Source organism: Pteropus vampyrus, unplaced genomic scaffold (genome assembly GCF_000151845.1).
Source record: "Pteropus vampyrus isolate Shadow unplaced genomic scaffold, Pvam_2.0 Scaffold241, whole genome shotgun sequence".
Taxonomy (NCBI): Eukaryota; Metazoa; Chordata; class Mammalia; order Chiroptera; family Pteropodidae; genus Pteropus; species Pteropus vampyrus.
This window is the reverse complement of record NW_011889022.1, coordinates 402,120-418,628: the sequence shown is the minus strand read 5'-3', so window position 1 is coordinate 418,628 and position 16,509 is coordinate 402,120. Positions and strand designations below refer to the sequence as shown.

Here is a 16,509-nt window from a genome sequence, read left to right as displayed (position 1 = left end):
AGTGTGCAAAGCCGCTTTCTCCCTGATCCAGTGTGCAAAGCCGCTTTCTCCCTGATCCAGTGTGCAAAGGGAACAGAAAGGGGATCGATCTGCCGCCTCACTCTCCGAGTCACACCCGATGCTGCATCCGGGAAGCACGTCCCCATCTCCGTGGCCATGACGGCCCAGAAGCCCGAGCCCGGGTGCGAGCATGGGGACGACACCGGCCTGGCACTGAATAAAATCTGTCGCTGGCTCTGTGGCAATTGCACAAGTTCTTTAATCTTCCAGGATCTCAATTTTCTCACGTATAAAATGAAAATAACCCTCCACCTTGAATGGTCAGTACTATGAGGATCAGGTGAGAATGCGCGCAAAATGGAGAGCGAATGATCAGAAATAATTCGCGCCTACTATGTGCCAGGCGTTTTACATAAATTTCTTCCCAGTGTTTAATACCCTTATACCATAGGGATCCTCTACTGCTAGGCTCTGCGTTTCCAACCTGATTTAGGCATCGTCACCATGGCCATTGGCTGGAGCAGGCAGGCGGACGTCGGTGGTCCCGGCTGCCCATGAGTGAGGGCCGGAATGAGTGGGCGTTGCTGCCCTGTGTCTGACACCCATCACGCCCACAGGGCCTGGGCCCTGAATCCTCCACTGTGCCTCCCCAGGTCCTGCGGCTGGCTCTGTGCCTTCTCAGGCCCCGCGGCTGGCTCGTGTCATCGGTTTGGGACTTTTTCACTCCTGCTTCACAGATGGTCTCGAGTCCCTGCCCTGAAGCCCAAGGCCGCTTCTCTGGAGCCCTGACCCGCTCGGCCCTTTACAATTCCCTCCACTCGCTCTTCTTCTCTGCAACGTCATTTCAAACTAGACTGAGAAAGCAACAACATTCTTATCTGCCAAGAAACACCTCTCCCTCGCGGGCCTCCCTCGCTCCGGCTTTACCGTGTCGGACCCCACCCCCACCCGCACCCCCACCCTCTAGAATTCCGTCCCTTGCTGTGAATCTGGACACTTTAATTCGAGCTCTGGTCACACCCCCGTTTCGCCAGAGTCCTTACTCCCTAATCCTGCCTCAGTGTCTCCCAGTGAGACTGGTTCTGCACACACCCCCCAGCTCCGCCCCTCCCCCAGGCCCCTGCTGCTGAAGTCTCCTCGCTCACTGCGCCCCGGGACTCAAAACGCTCCAGGTCCGGACCCCGGCCTGCCGGGCCTGAGCCGCCACCTTCCCTGGGGTGGGGGTGGGGGGGTAGGCCCGTTTAGCGACGAAGGAGGTTTACTTCTGAATCCCTGGGCCTTCGCCATCATCCGGATGGTGTCCAAGTCCAGGGAGTTGAGCCGGATGTCCACGGCGAAGTGGTGATAGGGGATGAAGTCCCCACTGCGGCAGCGGTGACACCTGTGGGCATTCTCCTCCAGGAAGCGGGCGCACTTCAGGTGCATGGCCTTCTTCTGGTCCTTCAGCCACAGCTCGTAGGCCGTCTTCTGCATCATCGGCTTGCAGAACCGGATGATGTGGCACTCGATGACCTCGCTCTCCAGATCGTGCAGCTCCTCCTCCTCCGCGTGAGCTAGAGGGGACAGAGGGTTCGGCCAGGGGGAGGGCGGCACGCCGCTCTCGCCACCACACGCGGGTCAGCGCTTCGACCCGCGTGCGCCTGTGCCCGAGCGGGCGTGCGAGTCGCTGGCAGGCGCTACTCACCCACTCCTTCGTTGGGCTTCAGAGACAGGGAGCGGTAGTTGACCTCGAACGAGACCGAGTTCCGATTTAGGGCCATTCGGAGATCCTTGCCGCTCCGGAAACAGTCGAAGATGTTGGATCCCACCAGCGTCGCCAGGGCCTTGATCATCATCTTCATGTTCCAACAAGGAAGAATCTCAAACAACAGCTCTGTGGTGAACGTCAGGCCGATGATGGCAGCGCATCTCACCAGCATCTGGTGGGAAAGGCTCATGCTGTCCAGCTGTACCAGAGAGATTTCTGCAGGTGGAAAGCCACACAACAGGGGACTGGTCATCTGTCCTTACCAAAGCATCCCGGAGCCGGACAACTGTCCTGCTCTACGGTGCTTGCTCACAGAAACCCAGCCAAGCGAAGCCAAAAGAAGTGTTCGCTTAGTGCCTGCTGCACAGATGGCGCTTATGCTGGGGGCACGAAAAACGCAGACGCCATGGTCTCGAAACGTGCAGCGCACCATGGCCAGGCAAAAGTAAGAGCCATTTCGAGGTGTTCCGATGTCGTGTGAAAGCGTGAACAGGGGTTCGCGAGGAGCGGGGTCACGGTAAGCCGCGGCGGTCACAGGGCCCGCCCTCCGTGTCTGTGTCGACTTCTCCGCCTGGCCTTCTCTACCCCGGGAACCTCCCAGCAGCCAGGCTTCTCTCTCTCTTCCCCGGGGATTCTTTTATTCTCGTGACAACCCATCACCGTCCCTGTGCTTATGACAGTGCCGGAGAGTTCCTTGCTCCAAGGGCGACGTCTCATCTAAGCTCAGCAACTCAGCTCGTGTGGTTTCCCAGAAACCCTTCCCATCACAGCATCCTCATCGGGGGCAAAACTGGAACTCGGTGAGCTGTCCACAGAACACTACAGAAGCCAAGCTGGTCCGCCTTCCTTCTTTAGCGGACGCAGTAAATGAAAACCCGGGTAAGAGCTAGATGTTCCTTCGGAGGCCGGGAACCCCGAGGCATCCCCAGGTCGTCCTTTGACACATCTGAAGTTCTCTCTAGATGGCATGAATCGGAGCTGAACGCATATGAGAACATTGCTTTAAAGTCATTTTTCTTTAAAAAGATAATAATATATCTCCGACATCAACATTCTTCCTTGTCACTTTTGATAAAAGTAGGTGGCAGAAAAAGTTTCATTGTTACGTTTCTCTCTCTCATGGTTTGACTTCTGTCTAGTTGAAAATACCTCATTCTTTTCTACAGCTGAAGAAAACTGTTTAAACCAGACCCCCAGAACATGCGCAGGGGGACTGTGGCTGCTAATGAGAAGCGGAAACACCACACTAGGGAAACCCTCGCCATCGCCTGGGGCGACAGAAAACAAGCCACCCCTGTCTCGCCGTCTTCCTCTCTTCTTTTTTAGTTCACAGTTACCACGGAGAAAGTAAAAGGCCCTCGGTCATGGAAAATGAACACCAGGTGAAGCCGTCTCTACCTTTTAATGATGCTGGCGGTGACAAGTTTCTCAGTCTGACATCGCCTGCGAGGTTACAGACTTCTTCGAACTCCTCCTCACCATCGAGTTTCAATATTTTTAATTTCTCTGTCGGTTTAGAAAGACTCTCTGTGGAGAAATCAAAGGGGAGACAAGTTAAAGTCATCGCTCTGTCATTATCCTGATTTTCCCATAAACTTTGAGAGGGATCTCACGGGAGCGGGAGCAGCAGCAAGCAAACGTCTGGAATGCTGTTTTAAGTAAAGCTGATATATGAAAATCTAAATTTGCTCAAAAGATGTTTTGCTGCACCCCGCCCCCGCCCACGAGGGTTGGTCCTAACTATTGGAAGTCTTCCATAATACATGCAGTTTTACAAAAATTTGATTCAAAGATTATCGGGGTGTATCTCACAGCACGTAACGACATATACTTGCATGCACACCCCAACACCCCCACTCAGATGCACACGCGTTCATGGGGACTCTGCTCGTGGCATGACAAGCATCGGAAAGCGATGTTTAAAATGGCAAGGGGTTTGCATAGCAAACTTGCCTAGAAATTTCGTCTCTGCTACTCCAAAATGCATGGCTTCTTCCCCCTGCCCCCCGCCACCCACGTAGCACCTGAGAGGTGGCGTGAGAACGTGAAGGTGAACATCACCAGTGAAGGTGGTGACCAGTCCCACAAGATCAGCAGTTAAACGGCGCACGTGGCGCTGGAACTCGAGGCCAAGGTTGTCTTTGGATCACATCTTCACGCGCTCTCTCTTCATGGAAGAGACTCTATCTCCTCAATGCTCGAGGACATAAAGTGTCTCCTTCATGTCAAAACATACTTCATTTCCTCTTTCTTCCTCCCTTGCCCTTCCTGTCTTTTCTTCCTTTCTTTTGTGGCTAGTGCGTGGGGTTTTCATCACTGCCAACCCCCTGAATGTGCTGCGTAGCCACCAGGGACACTTCTCTCTCATTCGCGTGAGCCTTAACCCTCTACATTCCGGCTTGCTTCCCGCCCCCCCCCCCCCCGGCTCGACGCCCCCTTCTCCCTTCACTAAAATTGTCTCCCTTAAAATTCCGACCGGCCTCCTTTGTGCCACTGCCTCCAAGCTCGCCCTCCTCCACGTCTCTGTAGCACGGGGGCCCTGCTGACAATTCCCTCCGAGCTCTTAGTGTTACTTCTGGAAAACAAGGAACCTCCTCCCCTCAGATGATGCCTAAGCCCCCCGAGTTCTGACTCTGGCTTTGAGGTCCCCCAGGGTTCTCTCGTGTCTAGGAAGTCGCAGGCAATGTCACCTGCTCTCACGATCCGGGCTGTCAGGTCCGACCTTCCTGGCTCGCCCAGACCCTGCGCCCTTGGGGAACGCAGACCATGGGGACGGCCACGCTGCCGCCTCTCTGTAGGGGGCGTGGGGAGAACGAGCGGCGCGGCACTCACTGAACAGGTTATTCCAGGTCATGTTTGTCTTCTCCTCAGACTCCAGTGGTTGGAAAACAAGCACCCTGTGGTGGTCCAGGTTTCTGAGCAATTCTTCGCAGTAGAACGGGATCCCGCAGCTCCCCTCCACCAGGTACCTGCAGTGAAACGAGGCGACCTGTTTACGCCGAGAGCCGTCTCTCTGCAAGACCCGTCTGAGTCATCTCATTTCCCGTCTCATTCTCCATTGGTTTCAGTTGATTTTCTGTTTTGAGAGATTCTTTTTCTTTCATTTAAAAAAAAATTATATAAACCATTTAACAGCTTTCCAAAGCCCAAACTACATAAAACACATGCTCCGTCTTCCCGCCCCTCCCGGCCTCATAAGCCGCCCTTCCCATCAGCGGCCGCTCTATCGTGTCAGCGTCTCTCCTGGCAACCGTGCGCAGACCCGCGCACGTGTCAGCCGTTTCTTCTGGAAAAGACAGCGCCGTGCACGCGGCACGCCGGGCTGCACCTCGTTTTTTCGCTCAACGACGTGTCCTGCCCCTGCCCTCCACCCGTGTCGCGGGTCCTCGTTTGTCTTCGCCGCGGTGCGGGCCCCGCCGTGTGCACGCATCTGCTCGGTTCTGACTGTCGCCTTGGAGACGGGCATTCAGAGTGTCCCGGTCTCTTACTAACGCAGATGATGCAGAGTTCTCCGTGAGAACTTCGTTCAGATGTCACGTCATACTTTTATCTATATACCTTTGAGATAGATCCCTAGAAACACTGGGATTGCTAGATCGCGAGGTAAGTGCACGTATACAGACACACGCACACACACACACACTGCGTAGATACACATCTGCGTACGTGTATACGTATGTATACACACGTACAGAACAGACATGTCCACGTACACACGTGTACATCTACAGAGAGAGGGAGACGATGACAGAGAGACAAAAGGTCCCGAGAGCATGCCAGCGCGCGCCTGGCATTGTCCCAGATGGGACCGTGTCTAAGGCGCCTTCCTTCTCGGAGCAGGGCGACCTCGCAGGAAACACAGAGGCGGATGCTAAAGTGGGTGTGAACAGCCAGCTAAGGCCGAGGCGTGGTTCGTGCCATTCAGGGGAACGCTGGCAGGACCCCGGGGCTTGCGGGGAGCCCCGGGAGGCTCAGGGAGCGCTGACTCGGGGGCCAGCTGTGCACCGGCACCCAGACGCCACCAGCATCAGACCCCGTCGCCACCAGCTGGGCGGGACCTCGCTGAGTTGCAGGCCGCGGTCTTTCGCATTCACCAGTCTGCTTTTTGTGTCGCTGGCCCCTGATGACATCCTGACTAAGGAGCAGTTAGAGCATACCCACACCCATCACGAAGACGGGGACGCGGGACTGAGGTCACTGAGCAGGATCTGAGAAGGCATAATAGGGACCGAAGGAGGAAAAGGTGAGCAGCTTCCCCGCTCCCGAGCGCGAGGAACGGCCCCCTGGAAAGGTGGGACCAGCAACAGCACTGACACAGGCGCTTTAAGACGCATCTTAGGGAATCTGATGAAGTCTAGCCCGGGGCGAGGAACGCAGAGGTCAAGACCTCAGGAGCGAAGAGGGACACTCACGAGTCCAGCTCTTTGGGGATGCCCTCGACGTCGAGGTCTAGGCAGACCTTGTTGCGGATGTCCTCAGGCTGCAGGGCGCCGACCGTGATGTAGGTGGTGTTCCTGTTCTTCATGATGGCACTGGCGGCCGCACAGGGTAGGTTGGGAAAGGGAGACAGCGACATGATGATGAAGATGGGAATGGTCCGGATGAGCTTCTCCATAAAGGCCCAGGAGTTCGAATCCACAAACTGGGCCTCATCAATGATGAAAATAATCTTCTCCTCCTGCACTTTCTGGACGTGGCAGAGAAACAGAAAGAGAAATGCTGTAGGACTTTGGGTTTCCGTTCATGTGCGTGGACCGGTCCGCACGTGTATCCATCGGTTTTGTGGTGCCGAGTTAAATCTTTTCTTTCCAAAGACTTCATGTTAATTTGGACTCCACTACCTTGAAATTTGTGGCAATTTGGACAGAGCTGGCTGGAATGGACTCTTCCTCGGTCAAATCTTTGTGTAAAGATAATACACATTTGTAGGATAGGTGGGATTGTAGCCACACAAAAATAACTGATGTTTCCTACAAATCATTTTAATCTGGTAGCAAATGAAGGTCTCCTGGGGATATCGACTTGACATCTGCTCAGCCAACATATAGCCAGCAGGCCCCGGGCTCCGCGCCGGACGCGCAGTGCCGAAGGAGGCTGGCCCGGCCGGCGGCTCATTCTGCTCTGGCTTGAACTATGTGTTCAAGTGTGTGTGACACTTAAAACAGAACACGTGTCCCCGTTCTCGTGCAGACTACCTCCCTCCAACTCATCTGGATTATCATTCACTCGCTAAGCATTTATTGGGCACCTGTCAGGGTCGGGCGCGATCCTAGGTGCTGGGGATACAGTGTCCTCACATCTTGGTAGCGGCCGTTGCATAGCAGGCCCTGCGTCTCTGTTGTGTGGGGTCTAAACAGAGAAAAGCTGCCCCAGTCCTACTGCCCCGGGCTGCTCTTGGCTTCTCTTGGTTCCCTCTGGGAAGACACGGGCTTACCTGTTCTTCTCCTCTATGTTTTTATAAACAAAAGCAGCAAAGGCCACTTTAAAATTCCAGATCACGTAAGACAATTATTGCAAAATGTTCTAACCTGCCTTATCCCTTACACATAGGAAGTTTGCTCCGACGGCCTCATTTTGTTACCAGAAATTTAGCTCTTCACTGACCCTGAGAACATCGTAATTGATGGTGTTGTCAGTGTATTATTTGTGAATCGAGGAGAGTAAAGCAGGACCAAAACAAGCATAATTTCCATATTCCATCACTGACTCCAGCTTCTTCATATTTAAATGAGGAGGTTGAATTGGATTCTCTCTAATGTGAATAAAAGCCAGCATTTACATTGCACTCACAACGTTCCTGGCACTGTGTGATACTCTCACATAAATTAACTCATTTAATCCACATAACACTCACATCAGGTAGTACTACTGAGTCTCCTTACTGAGAAAATTTAGCACAGAGAGGTTAAGGAACTTGCCAAGGTCACACAGAGAATAAATGATCCAAAGATTGTCGTCATAGCCTATAGTTAAAACACAGCTTTAGCAGTGGTTTCCAAACCAGAGGGGACATCAGAACCACCGAGAGGTTCTCCAACAAAACCAAACAGCTAAACAGACTCCTAAGCCCAACCCAAGCTCTTCTGAATATTTCAGGGCAGAACTCAGAGATCTGTGTATTTTTAAAGAAGCTTCCTGGATACTTGTGACGCAAACAGTCCAAGGCCTGACGTTCAGAAACTGCTGATATTGCTTTGCTTATTTGCCTGAGTGGAGAAGGAGGGTGCTTGATTATAAACGTGATAAAGCGCCATAAACTTGTAGTGTTCATGCATCACGTGCCAGACACTCTGCTGGTTAATGGTAATACAAAGATGAGCAAGAGGCTCGCTGTCCTTCAGAGGGGAAAAGATGCACATATAGGGAATAACAAATTGCCATATGGTGGGGGTAAATACAACCCAAAATATGATAGCGATGTTAACAGGGGCACAGTGGAAGATTCCTCACTAGCACGCCTAGCGATCTGGAAAGCTCTCACCAAAGAGGTGACATTGAAGGACAAGTAGCATTTCACCAGGTTAAAAAAACAAAAATCTTTGGCTTTCATCTTATTAGCATTGGGAATTATCTGGAGAGCAAAAACATATGGTTGGTGCGGTTTGCATATACTCTGGCAGGTCTCTGATGAATAAATTTGCCGTTAACTAAATCAAGGATTGGGATCAGAATGAGGAAGAAAAGGCACAGGAGTAGGGGAAAAAAATGAATTTACGATCAGACACTGAGCTAAGCGGGCGTTGTTACATTCACGTAGACTTATAGGAGGTTTTTGAAAATATAGTTCTGGGGCTTCTAAGAGAGGTGGGGACCGGAGTGTAATCTTGGTGACCATCAACATATAGCGGACGGTGATGAGGTTATTCAGAGAGGGAGCTAGCACTGGTTGTGTGTTTCCGATGAAAGAGGCCCTGTTCTAAGTGTTTCGTGTATAATCTAGTCATCTAAACCTCGCAACCCTGCAAGCTAGGTACTATCATTTCCCATTTTATAGATGATAAAACAGAAGCGTAGACAGATTAAGTCACTTTCTCGAGTAGCAAGTAATAGACCTCAGGGTCCCTGGCCTGGCAGTCCGATTGCAGCGCCTGCACACACAGCCCCTTAGATATACTGCACCACACAGAGACAGAGCAACGAAGAGGGCCGGTTTTAAGGAGAGGCCAGACTCCTAGGAGTAAGGTTAAGGGACTCCATTCAAGTGTAGCTACGTTCTGAACAGACTCTCATCTCGAGGTTCGAAAGGATGGAGGAGAATTAAGCACTTTAGGACAAAGCTTTCATACATCTCAAAGCTCCTCGCCAGTAGAGTCTGAACCCCTCGGTCCGCCTATGTTTGGGGTGAACTACCCAGTTTTCCTCCCCCCATTTCTTAACCCACAACTTTCTTACTTGCTCCAAGATCTTCAGAAACAATGTTTCCAACTGCTTTTGCTTTTTCGAAGTGCTCATCTTGGAAGCCTCTCGTGAAATAGGGAACTGTATAAAGATTAATGAGAATATTGAGTATGGAACAACAGCAAAGGGAACTCCTAGTTGTGTGACTCTGGGCAAATCACGTTATTGTTCTGTGTCGTAGAAGCCTCGTGTGTTAGATAATCCGTAACATCACTTCCAGCTCTGACACCCTGTCATTGAATCTATTAGATACAGGCAGGCACCTGTGGGCGGGAGCACAGTGACTCTGTGCCCCGGATTAGCTAGCATTGTACACCTATGACAGAAAGGTGAGGGAAAAATGAACCAGCAAGTGGCATTTGGATTTTCTTGGGCATGGCATTTCTGGACACCTTCGGGATGTCTCAGGAAAGTGGGTGCTCATCCAAGGAGGACCGGGAGCCATTTCCTCACTCCCCAGATTCTCCAGATGAGAAAAGAAAAGAATAATAAAGGCCAAAGAGATGCTAAGTCATAACACATCGGGGAGGAGTTGCTACATCTGGCCCGTCACTATTTCTTGCAGAGGTCTAATACTAGAGAGTTACCTGGACATGGAAAATGTCATTAAGAATACAATAAAACTTTTCTTCCAACAGAGTTTTGACTCTATTTCGAATGTTGGTCTGTCGTTCTTTGTAATGTTTACAAGCATCCAGACCTAGTACATTGGCCATGAGTATCTGGACGGTATAAAAATTTTGTTGGAAGCTGATCTTAGTCAAGGCAATAGTGATGGTCCTGTTCAGGAGAGAGTCAAGAAGCAGAAGAAAGTTTTTAAACGTAGTTTTTGAAAATAGTAAGGGTTAGATGAAAGCACTGACTCTGCCCCCTTGGGGCTTGTAACAGAACCCCCCCCCCTGCGGTCAGGGAGCCCGCATTCGTTCCTGCTTATGAGACGGTTCCTCCTTCCACCGCGGCCCTGAGCCCCGCCACCCCCTTTTCAATCATCCTGCGCCCTCCGCCTGCGTGCAGGCTCTCATCTTCTCCCCTGTGCGACCGAGTAGGACCTCGAGGAGTCACCCCAGCTCCCCATTTCCTGGCTTTAATATGTTTATCATTAATTATTTGTTTAGCACAAGGGTGCATGGCACCCGATAATCGATGGACCGCGGGTAGCTTGCAAAAGGCAAATTCCATGAAGGGGCGGAGCGTTAAAGCAGGTGAAAGTCTAAGGACATCGGGATTCTCTGGTTCACAGGAAAAGGTCGTTGCAGGACACTCACCTGTGGTTCTCGCGCTGGGCCAGGCACTCGATTTCCATAAGTATCTGGCTTTTTCCATATCCCGACAATCCTTCGTACATGAGGACTCGGCTGCAGCTGGACCCCAAAAATTCCTTCATAGTGTACATGAAGTATTTGATCTCCTTATCACGTCCTGTCATTTTTATTTTTTAAAAAGGGAGCAAACCCAATCAACATAAAATAGTCTAGAGATATAAAACAGCACATAGTGATACCACGTCTAAGAAGAATTTCGGAATTTCCGTGGCATTGTGCATGGACTTTCTGGAAGTCCTGTGCACGTTAAAAATTCTCAAAACCTTTCTCCAAAGCTTTCCAGTTAACAATGTGGTTTTTCAGTTTTGTCTGAGTACCACGAGCTGTGAGGGAAAGTATTCTTATAATGCTCGTTACAATGTCCGTTTAATTTTAGTGCAGAAAACTGAGATTTGCTTAGACTTCACAACCAAGAATTAAGCCAGGGCTCTCTGATTCTAATTCTTTTTTTTTTTTTCCTTTTTACCTATAGCACAGTAGAAGGAATCTATAGATTATTACATTAGGAAATAAATTTATTATACTGTAGGTTCTCATATTGAATAATTATATGTAGAATATTTTATTTCCGATTCTGTAAAGGAAACTTGTTCTCTGTAAATGAGAAATCATACTTATCTAGGAGGCTACTAGAAGCATTATCAGTGATAAGAAAATTCAGTTTACTTGTTAAAATCACATGTAGATTACTCCTATCGTAAGAACAACCTAAATGTGATTGTAAATTTAACACATGCTTACTGAAGAAACAATAGAAAACTTAGAAAAGAAGAAAATAAAAGTCACTTTGGGTTAAACCTGCCACCGTTATTTTTCTCGTGTGTTTTTAAATATATGTAACAAGATGCCCTGAGTGAAATCTGAAACTCAGCCCACGATCTTTGAAACCTGGGTGGACAGAAAGAAACACAGCACTGAAATTTCAAAGAAGTGAGCAATTTCTGTCAAAAGAGCTGGAGATTCGGTTGGGGCTGATTCTTCCTTCTTTTCTGGAGAGTCCATCGTGCTCCCTGTGACAGAGTAAACGCACACCCAGGTGTTATCTAACGGCTACCAAAAACGAGCATCTTTACTCTAAGTTTAGATGTTTCATACAAAGAAGCTAAGCGTTTACTTGGTAATGTGAATTCATGGGTACGGTGTAGTGAGAACTACTCTGCAGACGATATAATTTCTTTGAGTGAAATATTCCCTTTCTGAATATGCATTTGAACTTGAATTTTGTGAGATATGTATTTCTTTGGCCTGAGGCTCACACAGGAACTCGGAAGATGAGACTCAGAAGTCTGCCCAGCAGGATCTTCTGGGTCCTGTTCATGTAGAATGCACACAGATTAGACCTCATCGATTGTGTTTTCAGCTGGATGTAAACCAAAGTCAACTCGACCTGAAGTACATGCGCCTTGTTTTTAACTAAACGAGGCTCTGATATCTGGGACTATTGTTCGCATTTTTGACCCTAAAAAAAATTTCATTTACTATAGTTGTATCGTCGCCTGTGTTGTTAGCAGACACGATTTCACTTACAGGAGCTCTCGTAACAGAACGGTATTTTTCATATTCCCAACAGTCCGTTTTTGGCTGTAGATTTAAAGCAAGATACGTGGGCCTGATCTTTACCGCGGACTGGTGGAATTGGGAGGAAAGGCCACCAGACCAGACTGAGGAACGTCTGCAGGCTGCAGTGCTGTGCTCTAACGTGACAGTCACACTGAGTCCCTAGTCTTGCGGAAAGGGGGTTGGTTGAGAGGTCCAGTCACTGTCGGTCACTATCGCAACAAGAATATCCTAGGATGGAAAGTAAAGCTTCGGAGAGGGGTGAGAGCGAGCACGCTTTCCCCTTTCTAGCTTCCAGGAGCTTGGGGATCTGGACTCTCAGAAGGTGATTTGCTTGCAGAGTCTGAAAACCACCTGGGCGCAGCGAGTTTGGGGCGCTGCCGCTGGCCCCAGCGCTCTTTGCGGTGCTGGAACGCTCTTCTCCTAGGCTCTGCTGATGTCAAGATCCTGTCCTAACGTAGCCCCCAAAATGGGACAGAGCCTCCTCTTAACTGCCCTACACAGTTATGACCAGGATTTAATTTATGATGACACTTTTAGCGATGTCGAGGTCTGACAGGAAGAAGTTACCAGCGGCACTAGAGATGGCTGCCTTCGGAATCCACAAGCCAGCCTTCACGGCTGTCTCTTCACCTCCTGTCATGTCTGCCTCCCTGTCTCGAGTTAGCTTTCTCATGGTAGGGTCCCTGCCACCAAGAATCACAAAAGCTTCACTGCCAGACAGATCGTAGGTCTACGTGTAACAGGTAAAACGAAACTTCTGGCAAAGAGTCTGAAAAAGAATCTTCATGACCTTTGGGGGAGGAAAGCACTAACGAGAAAAGACTGATAAATTGAGTTACATTAAAATAAAAATTCTGTTCACTAAATATGTTATTAGTAGAGTCAAAAGGCAAGCTCAGAATGAGAAAGTTAGGGGCAGCAAAAAGAAATGACAACGGACCGGATTCTAGAATAGATAAATAATTCCAACAGATCTATAATAAAAATATAACCCAACTGAAAAATAGGCAAAAGATGTGTGCAAACACGTCATACAAGATGACGTCCAAGTGGCCAATAAACATATGAAAAAGGAGTTCGACCACATCAGGGAAATACAGGCGGAATCCACAGTGAGATACTGCCATGTTCCCAACAGAGCTGCTACAATGACAGACCGAGAAAACTAAGCAGCTGGTGGATGAGGAGCAACTGGAACTCTCGCGACACTTTTGTCGGAATATCAGGAAGCACGATCGTTTTGGAAAATTATTTGAAATCATCTACCAAAATTGTATCCTTTGTCCTGACGGTTTCATCGTCACATATATAATCCCCAGAAACGCATACGTGCTCACCAAAAGACTTATACAAGAGTCTTTGTGGCGGCATTCCTCACGAGAGCCGAACACTGGAAACGACTCAAATGCTCTACGATGACGCAGCGAGTAAACTGCTGTATATTTCTAAAATGGAATAGTACGTGGCAACGAAAACTAATGAATTACAGCTACACCCAACGACACGGGTAAATTTCATAACATAATGTTGATTGACAAGGGGCACATGTAACAAGACAATGTATCATTTCATCCATGTGAATTTTAAAAACAGGCTTAAGAAATCTAGGGGGTTAGAAATCTTTGGGGGAAGGGGAGAGTTAAAGCACATGAGGGTTCCCTGGTGACTGCTGTTTTTTCGATTTCTTGGTCTGGATGGTGATCATATATTCATTCGTAATGATTCATGAAGCTGCGGACTTATCATTGCTGTACGTTTCTGTATGTTTTGTTACAGATCAACAGAGAAGTTTAAAAAGCAAGGCCCACTACCTACCCAGCAAAGGGTAGCCCTCATTTCTGTTGCAGATGAGGTATGCCATACCAAACATGCTGAAGGGAAGAAGAAAAGATGTTAGAGTCAAAACAGGGAAGCACGAGGGACGGGCGCCTAGTGCCCAGAAAGCCGCCTCTTCGGTCCCTAACAGGCGTCCGCCCCTGACTCTCAGGCTGCCGCGGCCGAGGGGAAAGGCAAGGACTTCTCACCTGGAAACGGAGGGTCCGAACGGCCCGCGCGGCAGCAGCGTCTCCATGGCGCCCGGCACATCGTTCAGTCAAGGCCTGCTGCGTCTGCCTGGGCCGGGCTGACCCCTTTCTAGGGAAACCGGACGCCCAACATGGGACCCACTGGACTTGGACGTAGCGTATTGTCACATCCCGGAAGGATTCCACTGATTGCTCTGCCGAGCACATGTCCTGTGCCTGGCACGGTTTCTAGGGCTTTATAGGCATCATTTCCTTTACTCCTGACAAAAGCCTTATTAAGAAGGTACTATTCTTATGTCCATTTCACAAACGAGGAAGTGGAGGGACGGAGTGGGTCCCGCCCTGGAGTCCGCAGCTCACAGACACTAGCGGAGGCGCACGCGCCCGCCCCACTGCATCCGTCTCTTGCAGGAGCCTTGCTGGTCATTCGTCCCCTTGTCTGTTCTATCCTACCGCCTCGCTACGCCTCTGCTGCCGCACACACCCGCGTCTCCCCCTGAATTCAAAGCTCATTTTCTATCTGCTGGCCTTCCCCATTAGGCGGTGAGCTTGCTGGGCAGGACGCAGGTCCTATGCACGTCCGTCCGCGTATTTCTAGACTCTCACTTGCAGAGACGGTACGGGAAAACTGCGAAGAGGGCAGGCTCCGGGACTGGACGGCCAGGGCTTCCGTGGCAGATCGCCTGCCTTAACGGCCCTGCGTCCTCACCCTTGCTTGTACCTGGGCCCTTGGCACTGTAACTTGAAGCGCCCGCCCATGTGGGCTCAGCCGTGCAAGCGCTTTGGCCAATGAGAGGTTCGCTGACATGACACAGAGGCTTGAAAAAGGCCTGCACCTTGGGCTTGCTCTCTCTCGCTCTTCTGATTTCGCAATGACAGCATGCCCCATGGGGGATAAGCCTCCTAGAGCCAAACTGTCCCAGTCAGGTCAACCAGACTGCCCAGTCACCCCACCGGGGTCACCTGGGGCCAGCCAAGATCCTGCTGGGCCCCAGGCATATGAATGAGCCTAGGCAATACCAGCCAAATCCAGCAGAGATGAGCTGAATGCCACACGCCTGTGACAGAAGCGAGTGTGTGCGTATGTCACTAAGGCTTCGTGGCTGCTCATGGTGCAGCGCTGCGGTGGCATTTGTACCTTGTCTCCACTGCTTACTAGGTTTATGACCACGGACAAGTCATTTAACATCTTCAAATATCGGTTTTTAAATTTATAAAATGGAGATAATAATATTTTCCACTTGATACAGTGGATATCAAGAATAAATTATATATTTTGAGATAAAGTGCCTAATATTTAATAAGGGCTTCACAAAAAATTATTACTATCCATTCACTTATTCAAATAGCGTTTTATTGATGGTCTACGCACACCAAGCACAGTGCTGAGCCCTGGGAATACAAAGGTGGATAATCAGAGACTCTCTGAACCAACTGAAGCCCTGATTCTATTATCTGACCTTTTAAGACCTGGATTCTAGCTTGTTAATTAAAAAAAAAAAAACAAAAACCTTTCTGCTTTCCATGCTATTCCTTCACTTACTCCTCACTATTAAGTGCCTACTATGTGCCAAGCACCGGGGATATAAGAATGAACAAGAAATAATCACAATCCCCAAGGAGCTCACAAGGCAGCAAGTGTGATGAGCGTGACGAGGGCTCTAACAGGAGCGTAGGCTGTAGAGTTACTTGAGGAGGAAAGCTCTTAACTGGCTGAGCTGGGGTTGGGTAGTTCCCGAGCCAGCTCCCAGAGGAACAGACTCGAGCTGGATGCCAAACATTGACATGGGGTGGTTTTCCCAGTAGACTAGGGACGGAGCGGGTGATGGGGAGGACAATCTATTTAGACACTGCAGTGGAGCGGGGCGCAGGAGAAGGTGAGGTTGGAAAGGCAGGTGGTCACCTTGTATGTCATCGCAAGGAACTGGAACATTGTCACGAAAATGATTGGAAGCCCGAATTGTCACCTGTGCATCTAAGCTGGGCTCTTGGGGAGTACACCTCACTAAAGGCTGAAGGAAGAACACTGTCTGATGCTCTGTTAGTCCTGTCGACACTGGCATGCGCTTGGGATGATCGGTAAATACCTAATGGCTGGTCACCGGTTCCAAAAAGGTACGCGAATGAGGGAGGGGGTCTCTGTTGTCGGCACAGGCTCTGAAGGACCACCCTGGTTCTCAGAGCTGAGGGTGAGCGGGGGTGTCTACCATGCTGCAAGGGCGGTAGGGTGGGGAGGGACGAAGGGCTTTGAAATTGGGGCCTTGGTCTGGGAGGGAGTGAATTTCAGGTTCCCGCAGCGGCTGTGGATCTGAAGGGGCCGACTGTTTGGCTCTCACAATCCTGCCCCTCGGCTACGAAACGATACCGCCAACCCAGCGCCACACACTCACACTTTCTCGTGGAGGCCCAGGCACTGGTAGACGGGTCCAGCGTCCGCAACGCCTTTCATGACTTTCTT

At 49.9% G+C, this 16,509-nt stretch overlaps 1 protein-coding gene across 1 annotated transcript in view; it reads right to left on the bottom strand.

Moving 5' to 3' along the window:
• Window positions 1–16,509, bottom strand: part of ADCY10 (adenylate cyclase 10) — a 42,223-nt gene that overhangs the window by 13,322 nt on the left and 12,392 nt on the right. The window contains exons 9-17 of the mRNA XM_011374209.2: window positions 13,843–13,898; window positions 10,411–10,564; window positions 9,733–9,925; window positions 9,140–9,226; window positions 6,160–6,434; window positions 4,580–4,716; window positions 3,146–3,274; window positions 1,685–1,963; window positions 1,263–1,553 (exon numbers count right to left, since the gene is read on the bottom strand). Coding sequence (XP_011372511.1) covers window positions 1,263–1,553; window positions 1,685–1,963; window positions 3,146–3,274; window positions 4,580–4,716; window positions 6,160–6,434; window positions 9,140–9,226; window positions 9,733–9,925; window positions 10,411–10,564; window positions 13,843–13,898 — 1,601 coding nt within the window. The remainder of the gene's footprint in view (window positions 1–1,262; window positions 1,554–1,684; window positions 1,964–3,145; window positions 3,275–4,579; window positions 4,717–6,159; window positions 6,435–9,139; window positions 9,227–9,732; window positions 9,926–10,410; window positions 10,565–13,842; window positions 13,899–16,509) is intronic.